At 42.6% G+C, this 21039-nt stretch overlaps 1 protein-coding gene across 7 annotated transcripts in view; it reads right to left on the reverse strand.

Moving 5' to 3' along the window:
• TMTC1 (transmembrane O-mannosyltransferase targeting cadherins 1) overlaps window positions 1–21039 on the reverse strand; it is a 176329-nt gene that overhangs the window by 25254 nt on the left and 130036 nt on the right. For all 7 annotated transcript variants that reach the window (XM_037878291.2, XM_037878265.2, XM_043540624.1 and 4 more), the window contains 2 exons: window positions 10520–10663; window positions 2766–2874 (listed from right to left, as the gene is read on the reverse strand). In XM_037878291.2, coding sequence (XP_037734219.1) covers window positions 2766–2874; window positions 10520–10663 — 253 coding nt within the window. The remainder of the gene's footprint in view (window positions 1–2765; window positions 2875–10519; window positions 10664–21039) is intronic.

The raw sequence follows: 21039 nt of genomic DNA on the forward strand, positions 1-21039 counted from the left end.
ATATCTTCATAAACAGCAAAGGGAACATAGAAAGCTTTGACCAAGTGAAACTGTGTGTTGTATAAGTGTTCTCCTGTTGAGTCTGCTCTGGTTTGAAAGTCACCTTGTAAGGGACTAGAAGACATTGAATTACGGCAGTCTGTACTAAATCCCTTGAGCATGAGACTTTCTTCTTAAGAGCATCTTTTACAACTCCAGGAGCAAAGTAACTTTCAGGCCTATTTCAAATTCATAGCTCTCAAATTACTGGGGAACATACTGTGTAGGACCAAGGCAATCAAGATGCCATCTCACTGTGTCACTCCCACCTGCTCTTGCCTTCTTTAGCCACCACGCACCACCTCAGAGACAGTAGTTTGTCAGAAGCATGGTCATTTCATGAGAGCTAATTAAGTGTGCAACTTCTAGTAACTCCAACCCCCTTTTCAGACATGTGCGAGATAAAATTCTTGTAATACTCCCTCCCCCACAGCTAGACACCGTTTTTTAAAAAAAAATTGTTACTGGGATAAGTTTTGCATATTGCGTGTTAAAAGTATCCAACAATGCAAAAATGTGTGTTCCAAACTATGCTCCAAATAGAAAGAACAAAGGCCATGAACTTAATTCCTTTTAAAAACTACAAATAATACATTTCTTTAAAAGGAAGAAATCAGACTGCAACTGAAAAATGAGATCTAATTTCTCCTTCCCAACACATATATCATCAGGCCAATGCTGGCAGAATTTCCTATAATGTATTCCTCAAGGAGCTTTGCACGGTTAGGGTCTGACTCTGCAGCCCTTAATCATGTGGAATAGTACTTACTTGAATGAGCAGTCCCATGGAAGTCAACAGGTCTGTTTCTGTAAGTGGTACGCAGTACAAGGACTGCAGAGCCAACTATTAATCTTGTGTGGTTTGAAATGTGGAGGTGTTAAAAAGCTAAAGGAAGTTGTTACCATCTGGCAAAACGGTACAGACCATCTTTTTTTTCCTCCACTTAGTCAACAACCCACAAGAGGATGGACAAACTGTGTGTGGAGTAGATCCATTATTAGTGGACTTAGCATTTCTAAGTCAAGGGAACTACAGCTAAGGACATTTCCTTTGGACATACGGCCTTACAACACTATATTGTTTAATTGTCCTGACAATCTTATGACCAGTACTTCTAATTATTCGGCCTCCTTTTCTGTACGCATTATGGTACAGTCTTTAATTGCATGGTCACAAGCTACTTTTTCCACAGGACCCCTGCTTTATTCAGTGCACAGGATGGACCTGCCCTAGGGATGAATGAGGACTGTAGAGAGAAGGAAATTGTTGTCTGTTGGACCCTTGCCTTATTTGTTGCAGAAGTTGGAAGGTGTGTAGTGAATGAGGCAGGGGATTGTAGGAAGAGAAAGGACAGTCTCATGGTTAAGGCAGCTGAATGCTGCCTTGGGGATTATATTCTAGTCCTGTCTCTGCCACAGAGTTCATATGTGATGCTAAAGTCACTGAAACCCAACTTTTCACAGGTGGACACTGATTGTGTGTTCTCATTTTCAGAGAGTCCAACTTAAGATCCTGGGATCTGATTTGCAGAACTGCTGAGCACTCTCAGTTGCAAGTGAAATCAATGAGAGCTGCATTTTGAACATATAAAGTGCTATGTGATGCTATGTGCTCTAAAAAATCGGGTCCTGAATGTCTCAAATTTGGCACCCAAAATTACTGGATACTTTTGACCTTAATCTCTTTGTGCCTCAGCTCCCCATCTGTAAAATGGGGATAAAACCCACTCATGTCACAGGAGTATTTTGAAAAAAAAAGTAAATATTTGTGAAACACTCAGATATTATAGTGATAAGCGCAGCAGAAAAGCCCAGGAGGAAATTAATAATTTCTGTCTTCAGAATGGGGTTTGAACAATGTGCAGTAAGCAGGCCTAGAACCACATATTGAGGAGAAAACAAAACACTGAACAACTGTGCATTAAGTGAAGACCATCCATCCTGCGCACTGAGTGAGGCAGTGGTCTTGTGTAAAAACAGTACGCGATCACATAATTAAAGACTGAATCATAATGCATATGAAGAAGGGGGACCGAATTAAGATTGCCCAAGCAAGCTTAATTCTGGCACTTCCTAATTTTTGAGTGCTTGACTTTGCACCCTTAATAATGTTCTTTTAAACACTTTGTTTTTTGTATGTAATGTATTGTACAGTTTGCCTATTATCACACTCTAGGTGCGCTATGTAATAGATCATGATTTCTCTATAGCTTCAATAACTTGAAAAGCTTTCCGATTACATTAAAAGAGTTCACATTGTACTAACATAACCTCAAATCAGCTCCATCAGATTACTATCTCAAAGTGGGTTTGCCATTCTGAAGCAATTTATTCTAGAATACACCAGCTGTCATACCCAGATATTCACAGAATTACATTTTTAAAAATAGATATATGATAGGGATGGGACAGGTCAGGGATGCAACCCCATGCTTTGGATGTCCCTAAACCTTCAGCTGCCAGAATCTGGGACAGGATGACAGAGGATGGTTCACTTGAAATTGCCCTGTTCTGTTCATTCCCTCTGAAGTATCTGGCATTGACCACAGTCAGAAGACAGGATGCTGGGCTGGATGGACCATCGGTCCGACCCAGAATGGCTGTTCTCATGTATTGGTGAGGGAGTTTTTATTGTATTCAGACAAAAATTAGGCATGTCAAAAGGTAACATCAATGCATCGTGCATAGAAGGAATGAGCTACCCACGTGTAAATGTTACTGGTTACCTGTTCAGCCAACAGGGAAGCAAGACTTGAGTAAGCATCGGCAAACTCTGGACCATATTTAATGGAATCTCTCAATAAGAACACAGCTTCCTCTTTCTTCCCTTGGGACCTGCAAGTCATAAAAGAAACAAAGTTCTTTTAACAACATGTTTAGGTCACCTATTGATTAAATACTTCAAAAAGACTTCAAAGTACCTGTCTTGTTCTTTTCAACAAAGACTAACTAATTAACTCTGGCCTTCTATCCACAGTCTAGGTAACCAGAATCTCCTGAGGCAGTATAAAATTCCATAGCCTTTCTGTCAGCGGGAGGAGGAAAAGTCAAGAACTGAAGTTATCGGATACATGGTAAGTTTGTACCTTGGCACCTGCAGATTCCTTGTATGGATTTCTAGAGCTTGCTGTGAAATATACAAGTTCAACACAAAGATTCTTCTCCGTCTACAGCACTTCTCTATATATAGTGGGGTGGGGGGAGGCAGGGGAGATGACCAATATGTGCCATTGGGGGGAGCAAGGGAAAGGGCAGAATGAGGGCAGTAACTTCACAAGACGTTACTGAGCATGCTCTGTCTGTGTGAGCAGCAAAAATGAAGGCACATGACCCCACATGCCCTCCTCCCCTGCAACACGTTGCCTATAGTGGGGCCTGTTTTCACAGTAATTGCTGACATCAACTGGACAAACCTACCAGGAAACTCTCAGAGTGATTTGAGAAGAGATAAGAGAATCCCTTTAAGAAATGTGGGGTCTCATCTCTGCAGCAGCCGTTCACTGGCAACTCTTGCAGCATTCCAGCTCTGGAGTTGGCAGGGAGGGGCATGAGAGCTGGCTGAGCTTCTCTGGTTATTCCTCGTTTGAAAGGTGTGGAGTAAACCAAAATACAGCATGATGCTTTGGTAATTTGTGCGGTTTCCCCTTCCATGTTATAAAGAGAGAAGGCGGTTTTAGGTGGAGTAGTCAGGGAAGGTTCTAGAACCAGCCATGATTGGGTAAGCCACGCGAAACACAACTTTGACTCTTCAGGAGTCAGCTCTATGAAGGCCAATAAGCCAATGAGGCCATGTGGTAGAGGAGAGGCAAGAGGCATCCACTCAAATATCCTTTACATCATGTGTATCTCTCAAGATCTTTAGGTTAAGGGAACCCAACCTCTGGTTTCTTCTGTGGGAGCAGAAAATCTGCCCACTACAGACAAAAATAATCATGGAACTTCTGAGAGTTTCAACTAAAAGCATGTCCTCTCCCTGATGCAGGTTATTCTCATATAAGGGAGTTTGGAGCCAACAGGATTTTCCTTAACGGATTAGACCTTTGGCTCCATTACTGTGGTAGTCTGGCTACAGAGGTGGCCATTATCTGATGCTTCAGATGAAGGCAAAACAGATAAGTCGTAATGCATACAAGTGAACTCTGCAGTACTCTATATGGCATGAAAACATTTCACACTGTCTACATAGTAATCAGTACATGCCATATTCTCACCTTGCAAAAATACAAACATAATGGTTTATAAAATTATGGAACTCCAGCCACATTTGTCTTTAATTCTGGAGTCTATAAAGAGGACAAATCTATGAAACTCTGACTGGTCACGAGTTAGATATAAGTCAAAGGCAAGCTAATGAAAACTTCATCAGAGCACAAAGCCCTACCCCTGACATGGAATTCTCCCACAGAAGCCATTAGGAAGTCACTTGCCTTATGGGAAGAAATGTCTAGGGTTTAGAACAGTGGGCTGCTAGTCAGGACGCTTGGGATCTATTCCCGTGTCTATCACTGACTCACCTGGAAAAGGTCACTTATGGGAAACCTCTCTCTGCTTCTGTTTCCCCCATCCACAAAATGGGGATAATAAAACTTACATACTCCATAAGGGCTTTACGAACCTTAAAGCTGATTGTGCTTTGAGATCCTTTAGATAAAAATGTGTTATATAGGCATAGAATACATTTTAAGTGGAATATATTTTCATGTTTTTGACAGCCCAGTATCACTAACTCCATTCCCAAGCATCCTGACCATTGCTGGGCTTGGGAGAGTCCCTGACTCTGCTCCTAGGAAGGGCATGGCCAGAGATGGTTGTGGAAAGCCTAATGTGGTAAGCTCCCATTGCAGTGGAAGGGTTTACTGTATTTCTCACCTTGGAAAAGGGAGCAGCTTCCCTGGGTGAGTGGCTATGGATGTTTATTTGGACTGAGCCAACAAGCTTTCTTTGTGTTGGGTGCACAAAGTAATATGAACATCGTAGCCTTTGAAAAGAAACAAAGGACTCTGAAGCATGGGATATATGTGAAAAGTTGCAGCTTTTGCCTTGGATTTCATCTGGGCGACAAGGCCAAGAAATCAGATCTTGTTTATAAGGTGAAAATTTCAGCTGATAGTATTTGTGGCTTTTCAGATTTTTTCTCCTTTCTAGTTATATAACTGAAAGAATATTTTCCCTGCTTTAAGTTAAGTAAAAACAGTTGGGCTAGTCTTTTCCTTCTTACAGTGGTACTCAATCTAAATTACCCAAATAAGCAAAAACAAATACAGAACCACTTTCCCCCTTACTAATTAAAGGCTAGGTAGTTTGTCAATTCAGAAAACTTTTGGATTCTTTGGCTGGAGTTTTGTGACACATTTATATAAACTGAAAACAGACGTCTGCTTTGTAAAGTTATCAACGGTTTGGCAGGAATGTAGGAAATGCCAGATACAGAAATAAAAGGATTAAGTGATCCACTCGACAGCAGTAAAAGTCCCCATTAACCGCAAGCATGCACTCTTAATGACTCTTTTTTTCTGAATAGCCGTTTTTGTTTGATCCCAGAACAATGTGTCTCCTTAAAGGGGAGGGGGAAAAGATTACGGAATCTTTTTGTTGTGACAGACCAAATTATATGAAAAGAACAGATACAACAACCTCTAACAGGGCTCAACCCTGCAAGATGCAGAGTACTTGGCCCCGATGTAGCCAAGCATTTACACATTCTTAACTTTAAGCACATGAGTAGAAAGTTAATGATGTGTTGAAATGCTTTTCTGGATCAGAGCCAAAGTGCTCAGCATCTTGCAGGATGGAGGCCGTATGGGTTTTTTTCATTTTAAAAATGATTTGTTTAATCTCATATTGTATGGTGCAAAGGGAGGATTTTTTGATATGCTTATTTTCTATGCATTCGTTATCTATCATGGCAAAAGCCAGATGAATGGACACCTTCACTGCTATACAGAGAGGGTGAAATTCATCCGACACAGAGGCCGAGGTACCACTTAAACCCATAACATGGAGCTTAAGTGATTCATAGGGCCTTGTGAGGGGTCTCTGCAGTGGGATAAATTTCACAGGCAGAGAAAAGAATAGCATAGGATTTGATTTTCTGTAGCATCTTTTACTTTCAAAATATCCGAAATGACTTCATAAAGTAAAGCATCAGATACTGGTAGAACAATGTCTGCACAAACACTGGGTCCACTGTGCACTCAGTAGTGGCTCACACACAACCGTAACAGAGTTTTCCTCAATAGAAAATATATCAGCCAAGCCACAGGAGTTATCCTCTTCTCACAAACAAAATGCCATGGAATCTTTTAACTTCTACTTGGATAGCTACCAAAAGCCAGGAGAAAAGATCTTGGTTTAGCATCATAAGCAAAAGACATCTATATAGCTATATCTCTAGCTACGCTTATCTGTAAATAAATATCGAAACAAATTGGACGATGTGTGTTAAAATGAATACGGACAACTTACTCCTTTGGCATCCATCTACAATACAGAATCTTCCTGTTTCCAGTTTTAAAATAGCTACATTTTTCTGAAAGGGGTAAAACTATGTACACAGTACTATGGTCAACAAGTTATATATATGACTTGGTTCAAGAAGCATGCTTATACTGTCAGTACAATGTAGAGTTTCAAATCAAAGACTCTACCCAAACTCTGGACTGATGTCCTTAAGATGTAGCAGCATTCGGTTTGATCGTTCGGTGGGAAAGGGAAATGTTTTAATCTCCAAAAGCTATTAATCATGCAAAGTTTCTGATGAATTTAACTTATCCATGATACCCTCTGCCCCGTTCAGACAAACACACAGGGCTATTTCAGCACATTCACACCTATGGCCCACAGTCTGAATCTGAGAAGTTCAGAAGAGAGGGCAGACTGACATCTCTCCCTCCTCAGGATAGGTGGTCTTGGCAAACCTGGGCTAAATCATTGCAATAACTGTACTAGACATCTTGTGTGCTCCTCTATGTACTGTGTAGTCTGACCTAGGAATAAGCTCTAGATTTCAGTTAACAGGCCTCGAGGCATTCAATCTTTTCTTTGAAAGTGTAGCCATAACATACTTACAGTGCACAGAGTATGGAAGTTTTTATTAGACAGAGGTGCTGTACTGCCTGTTATATATCCTTACATTTGAAGGGATACAGCAAAAAGGACATTCTCTCCTATTCTTCCTGCAGCAACAAACTCAAGGTTATGTGTGCACATGTATGTGTGTTCATGCGTATTCACTTCTCCTATATATTTACAAACTGTTATATCTTTTTTTAATGGAATTCTTCAAAAAATCTGTATGAGAAATTCTGGTATGAATACTCCATATTACTCTGTTTTTGCAAGTTAAATCTCACCAGTTCTGAATATATAGACACGAGTTAGATATCTCCATGATGCAGAGCTTTAAAAGAAATATTAAGCCCAAAGGGAGAGGCATTCTGAGCCATGACGATCATGGGCTACAAAAGGATAGGGATGTGATTTTTCATTGGAGGTGAGTCTATTAGTGATTGCCTTTTTACTGAGAAAGCTGTTTGCACGGTTTAGCTATCCTTTGTCTGATATTTATACAAGGCAAGAAAATGATGCCATTCAAGTTTCTTTCAGAGTATGTAAACAAAGCCATGGGTTCATTAACTCATTGTTATCACGTAGTGCTTCCTGTGAAAATTCATCTTCTGGCCCCTTGCTGTCAGTACTGTGGCCAAAACGGGAAATGGAAAGTTTTTTTAAAATGGGACTACTCTAAAAAACCAAAAGATTCCATCTTGTGGATTCCAAAACAAATTTACTCAAGCCCAGATCACTAGGAACAGCTGTCTGGATAGACAGGTTATTTCCAAAGGGGAAGGAGAGGCAGATTCGTACATGTTAACAGCAAATTCATTTCTCCAAAATACTGAAGTTCCCTTTTCTCAAAACTCCAGCGGTAGTGCAATCTAATGAAGTGCACAGCAGGCTTCCTCCAAAATAAGTAGATATAAACATAAGAAATTCTGCAGAATTTGACTCTGACTTCCCCCAGAATAATTTTTCCAATGTCCTAGTGTAAATAATACTATTAACGGATATGTTTTAAATACTGCAGGCCTGGTTCTCCACTGATTTTCCCTGGTGTAGTCATGTATGCCTGTGCAAAGTGGGCAGAAAACGTTATCAAATCGGAGTTCTCCATTACACCAGTGGCAGAGTTTTGTATGCATTTTGCACAGGTTCAGAGGTCTATACTTCATGCAAGGCAACAGAGAATCAGGCTGTGTATCTAAGTTCAGATACTTAAGTATACTTCAGATACTAAGTTCAGGCTGCAATATCTCTAAAGCTGTGGTCTTAGTAATAATTGTCTTTTTTTAGCGCTTCTTAACCTGAAGGATTCAAAAACACTTACAGAACTCACACAGCCACTGCTTTAAAGCAGCTGCCTTTGGGATGGAACACAGAACCTGTTTAACAGCCTCATTGTGCAATGGTTTCTAAGAGGGGACATGAACCACAACAGAAAAAATGTAATTACCCATGTTAGAACTTGGTCAGGATATAGGAGATAATGGGCTGAATTAGGGCATTTGAGGGTGGGTGGCAAATGTGGCTTTATGCACCCCCTTGATCTTAGAGGCTGATCTGCACTTCTCTATGTTAGGATGTTTCGGAATGGTCCCCACCAACTGGGGATCAGAGAAGTTCAGGAGCACTTCAGCCAACTGTAATGAATAATGCAAGAACTCTTTTTGCCTTTTGGATCAAATTTGTGTTTTCAATGGTTCTATACAATATTGACCTACTCTTTTATTTCTCAGGAATGACTTGTTCTCCACATATTAGTCCAAACCAGTAGTAGTGACTGGTAAGGTCGGGGTGGCCAACCTGTGGCTCCGAAGCCACATGTGGCTCTTCAGAAGTTAATATGCGGCTCCTTGTATAGGCACTGACTCCGGGGCTGGAGCTACAGGCGCCAACTTTCCAATGTGCCGGGGGGTGCTCACTGCTCAACCCCTGGCTCTGATGCAGGCCCTGCCCCCACTCCACCCTTTCCCGCCACCTCCCCTGAGCCTGCCGTGTCCTCGCTCCTCCCCTGCAAAGTTTCCTGCACGCCACAAAACAGCTGATGGGGAGGGGAAGGAAGGGAGGGGGAGGCGTTGATCAGCGGGACTGCCGGTGGGCAGGAGGCGCTGGGACCTGGGCGCTGGGGGAGCGGATGCGGGGCTGCTGACGTATTACTGTGGCTCTTTGGCAATGTACACTGGTAAATTCTGGCTCCTTCTCAGACTCAGGTTGGCCCTCCCCCACAGGGTAAGGTTATCATGGTGAATTCTCCATTACCAATAATGTGTAGCCGGTACAAGGCAGAATTTAAGTACTGTAGCCTTTTGTTACCTTTGATACGGAGCCTTATTCGAAGCAACATTTAGAACAGTACAGCTAAAATACGTTTTGGTAAGATAATGTTGTTTTGTAACCAACCCAATACTAAGGCCAGGTCTACACTAGAAAAGGGTTGCTGGCATAGCTATACAGGCAAACCCTCGTACTGCAGATGCAGCTTACGTGGGGGAAAAAACAATGCTTTATAATAGTTTATACTATTATACTAAATAATAGCTTATACCGGTTCCCCACATGCCACAAGCTATACTGACAAAAGCACTTTTCTACTAGCATAAACAACAGCTACACGAGAGCTTTTGCTGGCACAGAAATGCTGTTACAAAGGAGTCGAACCATTAACTGATATTACTATATTAGCAAAAGATTTTTAGTGTTGTCCTCTTTGTTCCTAGCCTATGATCGAATGTAAAAAATAACAAGGGGCCAGACTCTGAGCTGAGGAGCATTTGGTGCAACTCAGCAGGTGGCCTTAAGCCAACTTCGCTCCCTTGATTTTGGATCCCCAGTTCCCTGGTGCAATTTAGAGCAGCCTAAGGGCTGTATTAAGTTGTACAAGCAGCTGATAGCCCTACTGAGCTGCCCCAGCAGCCGACGTCCTAACCATGCCCCCTCTCTCCAGTCATGAGCCCCACAACTTGCTGACCACAAGGATGGGAGTGGGGGGACTGAGTGACATACATATCGCTACTGTCCCTCTGTGTCACCAGAGGATCCCTGCCTATGGATGGAGGCACTCGGTTTCGAGCACCTGTAGGCCAGCAGGCTGGTGGAAAGGCATCTTAATGGAGCTAAGGATCTGGCCTAATATTGCTAACTTTCTTTCTTTGGCTAGCTTCTTTGCAAGATTGTCTGAGCCAAAGTGGTGTGTCTTCCCAAAAAGTAAACTCGCAGCTAGCAAAAAAGTAACAAATAGCACATCAGAACCAAAAAACAACCAGCACCTCTGCCCTAAAACCCAAAGAGGTCCTGGTGAGAACTTAACATCACTCTTCATTACCACTAAGTAGACAATCTGCTGCTGTAACAGGGCAGTAGGGCGAGGAGGGGGGAGTATTTTAATTTTATTGAAGCCGTTAGACCTCAATGTTAAACTTACTTGAGCAGATTTCCAAGATTGAAGAGAGCTCGATTATGCTGTGGGTTTAACTGAAGAGCTCTTCTGTAGTATTCCTTTGCTTCCACCAAGTCTTTGGTCAACGTGCCGAGGTTGTTCAGGGCACTCGCATGACGAGGATACAATCTGGGAAAGGGGACATTTCAAATCATAGTAATTCAGATACTGCCAAACAAAGCTATCAGCTTTAATACTCTCTCTTCCCAACACCAGACGAGGCTACTGCAGTTATTCTCCTTTCTGTAAGTGAAAATAAACCTCTGATCAATACTGATGTATTTCTCCTCCCCTGCAGCAGCTGAGAAAGAGTTGGGAGTCTTGGAGCAAAGACACCATGTGCAAGATAGTCGTTCTAAAGAAGGGATGGGGGGAAATGTGCTCAGCCTCCAGAGAAAAATGCAAATAAGACCTATTTTTACAGCTCTCCTGGCAGCTGGGGTGAAGGAGGATGTTTATTATATAGCTTGTCCTCCTAGCAAAAGACAGAGTGGTTATAGTTGGTCAAAATTTTTCATTTGCATTTTTTTTGACATTTTTTCCGTCAAAATGGAAATTTTCATGAGAAACATTCATTTCTGTTTTTTTTTTTCCATTTGTTTCCACCGAAAACCAAAAAAAACTCCTTTCTAACATTTTTCCATTTTCACCAATAAAAGCTGAAATAAAACTCAGGGACAATCTCAATTTCAAAACAAAACATTTCATTCAAGTCATTTCCCACTTACAGAATCAGCTGTAGAAGAACATTATCCAGATAAAACAAAATGATCAAACTTTGGAAATACACTTTTGCCTGTGAGTATGAATTCTCCTTAATGTCTAGTTAATATATAAACTGAATGGTAAAAAATTAGCAGTTCAAAATAGAGCCTTAACTCAGCCTTTCTGTGTTGCAATAACATTGCACAACATGCCAAATTCATCTGTTGTGAAATTTTACTGAATTCACAGCTTTTTGTGGTCCAACACCAATCTCAACTTTCAATTGAGATTGGGCTCCTAAGTCAGTATTTTGGTTTGTTTCCCTAAAAAGTGAGAAATGAAATGCGGGTTCCTAGAGAGAGAAGATGGTGAAGGTGTAAGTTTATTATTATTATTATGAAATAAACACATTACAGTAACACCCAGAGGCCCCAATCAACTTCAGGGCCCTATTGTGCTGGGCATGGTGCTCCCAGATAGTTTTTCCCCTCTCTCTTTAGCCTCTCATCTCTGACTGCTTTTTCTGCCTACCTCCTGTCACCTTCTTGTCTGAATTCATAAGAATCTGATTTGGGAGCTTTAATCCAGATAAACTGAAGTTTAGTTTAAACACTGCACAGCTGCTTCTCCAGCCCTGCTCTCTGTAGCTCTTTCAGAACTGATTTTGCTGGTGGGGTGTCTCTTATGAACCAGGGTTTTCATATTTCAAGTTCTGAAATAGAGAACGCTGCCAGAGGGAGGGTGAGTGGGAAAGGGGAAGGTACAGCAATACCATACCACGCCACCCTTACTTCTACGCTGCTGCTGGCAGTGATGCTGCCTTCAGAGCTGTGTGGCCGGCCAGCAGACACGGCTCTCCAGCCGCCCAGCTCAAAATCACGGACATTTGTTCATATTTCAAAAATCAGCCTGGATGGAGATCAGAGAACCAAAAAAGAGATCGTATCGGGGAAAACCCGGACATATGGTAACCCTGTTATGAACCCTAAGGAGGAAGGACGGTCCAATGGTGAGGATGCTGGTTTGGGACCCAGCTCGAATTCTAAGTTCCACCACAGACTTCCAACATGACCGTGGGCACTGTGGTTAGTCTCTTTGTGACTCAGTTCCCCATCTGTAAAATAGGGGTAATACTACTCTCCAACTTCACAGGAGTGCTGTGAAGATAAATACATTAAAGATGGAGGTGCTCAGATACCATAGTAATGGGGGCCATATAAATGCCTCTGTTAAACAGAACGCTAACTTAAAGTTTAAGACTTTATCTGGTAATTTCCCTATTTTTCACCCCATGTTTTCTCATGATGTCATGAATGACAGCCTGGGGATTTTCTTTTCTTAAGTACCAGGAAAATGTTTGTATTCTGTCACTGATTTTATATTCTAGTTTTACACCAGTCTCTTTCTGGATCTGTGGCATATGAACAATTCTGGCAAGAGGCCTGTTTGTGGGAGGACCTGGAAAGGTATGAGGGAACTCAGACAACTAGTGATGCAGTTCTGGTGGAAAACATAGGTAACTTTCTACAAATATGCATGATCAAATGTCTCAAAATCATTTTATTCCTCCACCACAATCCCTAAGCTACAGGTACTAATAGCTGTGTAACTGATCTCTAAGTATTTCCTGGATGCAACCATATACATTTTAAAAACATAGTCTGTTATTTAACTGCCACTGTACTACAACTGATGGCTAAATATTCTGCCAACATTCCTCATGTTCAGATCAGCATCTTGTGTTCATCCATGAGAGACTTTGGTTGCTGCAACTACTCAGTTGCGAAAGTTTACTTGACAGTTCATGGATGTATAAGCCCTTATCTTGCACATCTAAATAGTCCATCGGCACCACCATTCACCAACTGTACAATTATTTACCTCTCATTCAGTGAGCTTTTTCCCTAATGGGTCTTCTAACATATAAACAATGAGTTACAAATGAAGGACCAAATTGTGGCTGACCCTAACATAGCTGCACTGGGGCACGGAAGCCCATCATCTCCCCGTACAACCAGCCGGGAGTCCCCCTTTAAGTGTGGGAGGAAGGGCAGGCTCCACCGAACTGCTACTACCATCCCATGAGCAGGTGGGCAGGGACTTGAGGCTGCGGGAGAAACGAGTGAAGCCCTGAGTCAATCCCCGAAATGCACTGGACAGCAGAACTGAATGGACACAAGATGGTACATGCTGTAGGAAACTCCTCATCCCAGGAACTATGGGGCAACAGGGATGAATCAAGTCTCAGCAGCTTTCTTGGGCTGTTTCAGGGATGGCACAGCTATGCTGCCACTCCATACATGGGGCTCTGGGATAAGGTTCAATGTAGCCACCAAACAGACAGACAGACATCTTAGAGCTCAGTTTTGTTTCCATAGGTGTCCATGGGAATTTTGCCACTGATCTCATTGGAAAAAAGTTCAGGGACTTTCTAGGTCAATTTTTTTTTCTATTTCTGCTTCAAAACAAACCTGTGCATTACTTTATAGTCAGTGCTCACAAAGCAGAAGATGGTTTTAACACCTGACACCATGTTGTGTTTGAGTTATGAGTGGACCAAAGACTTAAAACACTTATTGGAAAAGTCTGAAATATATTAACATTTTACGGCCCTTTAACTAGTGTTTTTCCCTCAAACTTTCAGAAATAAATTCTCCTCTGGCCTAGGAGTGTTCACATGAAATTTTAGCCCCAAGGGAATTTTCTGGGCAAATTTAGAAGGGAATGAAAACTCAAGTTGAAAATACAGAGCTGGTTTCATCCTTCAACTGTGTAACTCCTACCAGCGGCTCCATAAATAAAGGACTTGAACTCGCATTAAAGCCTCTGCCATCAAATGAAGTAAATTACAGTATGCAGACACTTCTTCCAGCTGTACTAGGCTGTACTTCATGTGCTTTAGATTTACTTATGGTCATGTGGCCCTTTACAAAAAATAATATACCCTAAGGACCAGCTCCTGAGCCAGTGTGAATTGATTTAGCCCCATTAAAGTCAACGGAGCTTTACCAATTTATACCAGCTGAGGATTTGGTCCTAAATTTAGAGCACTTTTGTTGAAGCCATTTGTAATTTTACCAGCAATAGAAAACCAGAGCTGTCACACACACCACATCCAAACAAGCATTAGGAGAAGAGATAGCAGCAGAGAAAAACCAACGTGTAGTGGGATGACATGGTGTTCAATGGGTTCATGAGAAAGGGTCTGATCCTGTCACTCTTAGTTATGTTGAATACTGTATTCTGCAAGTAGTGCTATTGAAGTCAAGGAGTAAGATGCTACTCAATGCAATAAGGGGGCAGGAAGGGACACAATCCGGCCCTAAGGGGATCATGGTCTTATTCCATCTGCCTTCTGTGCACGAACTCCAATGTTTTCAGTATCAACGTCAGGGAGGTAAATGAGAGGTTAGAACATAGTCCTTGGCTAGACTGCGAGAACACCATAAGCTTGCACACAGGTTACACCTCATGGCTTAATCGATTCAAGGCCTCTAAAAACAGTCCCACAAAGTTTGCAGATCATTTGCATGTACAAAAGGGTTCTAGGTTTTTATTATTTATTATTATTATTATTAATTAAACTGAGACACCTGCCAATTTTGCATATTTTTAAAAAGAAGATTTTCAAAATGTAGCCCAGTGTCCCCCTTTGTCTGCCTGTCTTGTTTAGAATGTAAAGTTCTTTATGGCAGGGGCTTTCTCATCCCATGTGTTTGTGCAGCAATGGGGTCTCACTCTCAGTTGGGGCCTCTAAGCACTCCAGTAGTAGTAACAACAGTGCACAGAACACAGACTTTGTTTTATAAATAGCTGTGGCAGTTTGAGATGCAGAGAGTCAACTGTTCAAATTTACACGTTGTCCTATAGCTTCTTTTATGACACAGAGCTTTCCATCTGGATGGACCCCTCCACCTGCATGTACATCATCGGTAATGGTAACAGTCTGCAGGCAACATCCCTCTTGCTATGTATCTGATTAGGCAGAAATTCCTCTAGGCTTCACATAATCAAATGCAAGTGCTGCATTATTTATGAAAGAAAGCTGAATTTCATTAAACTTTTCCGTACAAAAAGCAGCTCATGTGAAAAATCAATTTTCCCCTTCTTTTAGAAATCCTAAGTATTTTCTTTAAGAATCTGCTTTCGTTGGCAATTACAGCAGAAGTCCTGACACAGCACAATTCACTTAAAACCTCCCCCATAAAAGTGTACTTTAAATAAGGTTGGGCATTGAGTTCTGAAGCAAAAACAAGTGGCATGTTTTCTTGTGGCAAAATGAATAATTCAGATAGCTCCTCCAGTGCTGCTGCTGCTGCAATTGTCAGAATAAATTTAAGCAGCCGTGTCTTTAACTATTACAGGTATACACTACATGAAACTCCTGTTAGTAATTATCCTCCAGTTCTTTTAGGCTAGCAATATTCCCTCTAATACAGTCAAACAAAAGCCTCATTGACTGGCACAGATAAGAGATTTCTACTTTCACTCAGAAGACACAGAGCATAAAACGCAAACAGATTTTCAGTCTTTAAATACCAATGACCTTTTACTTTTGATTTAATGTATTTATTACCTAGCATATTAGTAAAAACTGTTCAGTGGCTCACTTATTTCTGTGGCAAAAGACAGTACTGAAAAAGAAGGGGGGAAAGGGAATTTGTTGTCATGGATACAATCTATAATCCACCAAGAATTTTAATTTAACTTTTAATTCGAATATTGGGAAACCACTTAAACAAATGACAAGTCCTGTTCATGGTACTGCATTTAAAGGGCTCTTGATCTGGCACCAAAGATATTAAAGGGGGAAAGGGCATTATCTTGACAACTCCCTACCCGCTTCTATTGAGTTCTTTATATTTTTCCATGGCCATAAGCCTGAAAGAGCAGAAGGCAAAAGGGAATGTGACTATTCACACTTGCCCAAGGAAACAGACAATGAGTTTAGGGGAACGGTAAGGCAGAAGCACGAGGGTCTCAGGAATCTCACAGCTGCCAGTGGCCCCAGGTATGACAAAGGGACCTGTCATAGGAGATCAGAGTCTTAGGGCTTGTCTACATTACCCGCTGGAACGACGGGCAGCGATTGATCCAGCGGGGGTCAATTTATCGCGTCTAGTCTAGGAGAGACTAGACTATCAACAGGAGAGCGTCAGCTGTCGAATTACCGCAGTGAAGACACTACGGTAAGTAGATGTAAGTACGTCGACTCGGCTACTTTATTCACGTAACTGAAGTTGCGTAACTTATATCGATCCCCCCCCGGCCCCAGAGTAGACCAGGCCTAAGATAATTTCAGTCCCAAACAATGCCCTGGCCCTGCAAGGCTGTTGTAAGAAGGGACTGCTTTAGCACAGCTAAAAAAGAAAAAAAAAAAAGTGCTGGCCGCCACTTCCCGCAACTCCAATTGCCTGGGAACGGCAAACCGCGACCACTGGGAGCTGCAGGTGGCCATGCCTGTGGATGGTCAATGTAAAGACTGTCTCGTGGCCTGCCAGTGGATTATCCTGATGGGCCACATGCAGCCCACGGGCCGCAGGTTGCCCACCAGCGCTCTAGAGCACTGGTGATTCTGTGAAGCCTGTTTGTGTTGTCACAAAAAAATATTTCAGTAGATTTCAGATTCAGCCATTTATCATGATAGCCAGTGGGAGAAATCAGTAACTAATTTCATTGGCTAATTCTAGGTTGCCCTGTTTTATATGCTCCTTTTGACTAAGGAACTTAGCAAAAACGTGAACTTTTAATCTTCAGAACAGCCATGATTAATGGATCACCACAACACTCTTGCGAGGTAACTAAGTATGATACCCTTATTTTATGGATGGGGAAACTGAGGCAGAGTTTAAGGGACAGCCTGTGGCGGGTCATATCTTAGATTTGCAGGATGTCCCTTTGTATCTTCTTTCCCAGTTCACAGGACTGGGTTCTTCCAATCCACACATAACCTCCTTGAAGTCAACACTCAGCACAAGTAAGAATGAAGGGAGTACCACTGACTTCAAAGTGCTTTAGTGTGGTAGAATCAGGCCCTAGTTAAATAAGCAAAAACATTTGCTGGGAGGATGGCAAATCTTTTTAGACATGCTTCCCACACTCTCCCTATACACACCTTAATATTTTATTGACATCATTGTGCCAACAAAAGTAAGAATGTTACATTAATATATCATTCAAGCCAAACGTTTACATTACACATTTATATACACACCACTATATTATTTCAAACCAATTCTAATATTACATCACATTCACTTCCATGCACCTTATTAAAACTGTGTGACAGATTGATTTAAAACTATACTTAATAAAATCTGAGGAGCAAGGGTACTACATGGAACAATCCTGCTCTGGCAAGGAGATGCTCTATGACGAAGGCTAAGATTTTGTCACCGATATTTTTAGTAAAAGTCACGGACAGGTCATGGGTAAAAAAGAAAAATTAATGGAAGCCGTGACCTGTCCGTCAGTTTTACTAAAAATATCTGTGACAAAATGGGGATTTGTGGGTCCCCACACAGCCTGCAGCAGGGCAGCTGTGGGGCGACTAGGAGCTTCAGGAGCCCCCACTGCAGGTTGGGTGTTGGAGCTCCAGGGTCCCCCACTGCCCACGGCTTGGAGCTGCGGGGGCCCCTGCTGCCTGCAGCTCCGGGAGTCTCCCACCAGCCGCAAGGGCTGGGAGCTGCTGGGTTCCCCCACGGTGCCTGGAAGCTGTGCGGTGCCCCCGCTGCCTGCAGGGGCCAGGAGCTGCGGGTCCACCAGAAGTGGCGGGGGTACACGACAGCTCCCAACCTCTACAGGCTGAAGTCACGGAGGTCACTGGAAGGCATGGATTCCATGACTTCCGCGACCTCCATGACTAAATCGTAGCCTTGTGTATGACCTAACACCAGTATGGTCTCGATCCAACAGACTGTGCCACATGGGCAAAGAGGTTTGCAACTCACAGGATCAGAGTCTTTTCCAAATTTGTCTCCTAGGAACATTTTAATATTTTTGTAAAGGACAAAGGCATATATTGAAATATTCAGAGGTATCTTCTGTCTCTTTAACCACAGTGCATTAATGGTTTTTCAAATTTAGTTCATTCCAGCCTTAAAAAAAATCACTGCAGACTGGTATTCTCAAAGGAGCCTAAGGGAGTTAGGCACACAAACCCCATTGATGATTATTGTTAGCTGGGTGTCTAACACACTTAGGCTCCTTTGGAAATTCCAGCCATAGTCCTTTTCAGTGGATGTATTAAATCTGTCAGATCCTTAGCTGCAGCCAAGCAGCACACAGCCCTGCCCAGCCCAGCAGCTGTGTGTGCAAAGGTGGCCTGTCTGCTCGCCTGATCCTAAGCCAGGCACTGGTCCATTCTCAGGTGTAAGTTACACCAGCCGATGATAGTTGCAAGGGAAAATGGCTTTGTGGGTAAACTCAGGCACTGGAGATTTGTGTTCAACTGTCACAGATTTCCTGTGTGACCTTGGCTAAGTCAGGTTTCAGAGTAACAGCCGTGTTAGTCTGTATTCGCAAAAAGAAAAGGAGTACTTGTGGCACCTTAGAGACTAACCAATTTATTTGAGCATGAGCTTTCGTGAGCTACAGCTCACTTCATCGGATGCATACTGTGGAAGCTGCAGAAGACATTATATACACACAGAGACCATGAAACAATACCTCCTCCCACCCCACTCTCCTGCTGGTAATAGCTTATCTAAAGTGATCATCAAGTTGGGCCATTTCCAGCACAAATCCAGGTTTTCTCACCCTCCACCCCCCCCCCCCAAACTCACTCTCCTGCTGGTAATAGCCCATCCAAAGTGACCACTCTCTTCACAATGTGTATGATAATCAAGGTGGGCCATTTCCTGCACAAATCCAGGTTCTCTCACCCCCTCACCCCCCTCCAAAAACCACACACACAAACTCACTCTCCTGCTGGTAACAGCCTATCCAAAGTGACCACTCTCCTTACAACGTGCATGAAAATCAAGGTGGGACATTTCCAGCACAAATACAGGTTTTCTCACACCCCCCGCTTTTTTCCAAAAAAGACACACACACAAACTCACTCTCCTGCTGGTAATAGCTCATCCAAAGTGACCACTCTCCCTACAATGTGCATGATAATCAAGGTGGGCCATTTCCAGCATAAATCCAAGTTTAACCAGAACTTGGATTTATGCTGGAAATATCCCAACTTGATTGTCATGCACGTTGTGGGGAGAGTGGTCAGTTTGGATGAGCTATTGCCAACAGGAGAGTGAGTTTCTGTGTGTGTTTGGGGGGGGGGGGGGTGAGAAAACCTGGATTTGTGCTGGAAATGGCCCACCTTGATTATCATGCACATTATAGGGAGAGTGGTTACTTTGGATGAGCTATTACCAGCAGGAGAGTGAGTTTGTGTGTGTGTCTTTTTTGGAAAAAAGGGGGGGGGGTGAGAAAACCTGTATTTGTGCTGGAAATGTCCCACCTTGATTTTCATGCACGCTGTAAGGAGAGTGGTCACTTTGGATAGGCTATTACCAGCAGGAGAGTGAGTTTGTGTGTGTGGTTTTTGGAGGGGGGTGAGGGGGTGAGAGAACCTGGATTTGTGCAGGAAATGGCCCACCTTGATTATCATACACATTGTGAAGAGAGTGGTCACTTTGGATGGGCTATTACCAGCAGGAGAGTGAGTTTGTGTGTGGGGGGGTGGAGGGTGAGAAAACCTGGATTTGTGCTGGAAATGGCCCAACTTGATGATCACTTTAGATAAGCTATTACCAGCAGGAGAGTGGGGTGGGAGGAGGTATTGTTTCATGGTCTCTGTGTGTATATAATGTCTTCTGCAGCTTCCACAGTATGCATCCGATGAAGTGAGCTGTAGCTCACGAAAGCTCATGCTCAAATAAATTGGTTAGTCTCTAAGGTGCCACAAGTACTCCTTTTCTCTTGGCTAAGTCATTACTCTGTGCCTTGGCTCCTCATCTTTCTCCCACCTTTTCTCTATCTATGTAGAGTGCAAGCTCTTCAGGGCAGGGATTGTCTGTGTATTGTACAGTGTCCAATACAATGGGATTCTGATAGCCGTTGGGACTTCTATGTGCTATTGTGTTAAATTTAATAGAGTGCCAACATGGTAGCCAGGAGTCAGTGGGGTGTTGAATCACAGAATATCAGGGTTGGAAGGGACCTCAGGAGGTCATCTAGTCCAACCCCCTGCTCAAAGCAGGACCAATCCCCAATTTTTGCCCCAGATCCCTAAATGGCCCCCTCAAGGATTGAACTCACAACCCTGGGTTTAGCAGGCCAATGCTCAAACCACTGAGCTATCTCTCCCCCCAACCATCCTCTGCTATGCCAGCAGCAGAAAATGGGGGTGGTGTAGGAATCACTACACTGGTTCTATGCCACCAGAAAATTCTTCTTTTCCTGGCGTGATCCTTTCATGTCTGGTTATACCACATTTATTGGCAGAGCCTGCCAGCAGCCAGCACAGAACAGCCATACTGCATCCCAATATCCAGGGGAGCGTTTTCCCCAAAAGAAAGAAAAGAGAAGAAGAGAGAAGCAAAATATATCTCATCTAAAGTCGGCAGAAGCAGCATGATTCTTCAAGCTTGGCATCCATAAAAAGCATACCCAAGAGCATTAAATTACACAAACAAGTTTATACTACACTAAACCCCATTTCACTTTATGAATTTTCATGACATTCTAAGAACCTGCTGGGGAAAAAGAACTTGCAGACTGAATACAGAGGAGATAAAAAAGAAGGATTTTATGTCAAACAGTATGGAGGCTAAAAATAAAAACTAATTTGCTAA

Source organism: Chelonia mydas, chromosome 1 (assembly GCF_015237465.2).
Source record: "Chelonia mydas isolate rCheMyd1 chromosome 1, rCheMyd1.pri.v2, whole genome shotgun sequence".
NCBI lineage: Eukaryota > Metazoa > Chordata > Testudines > Cheloniidae > Chelonia > Chelonia mydas.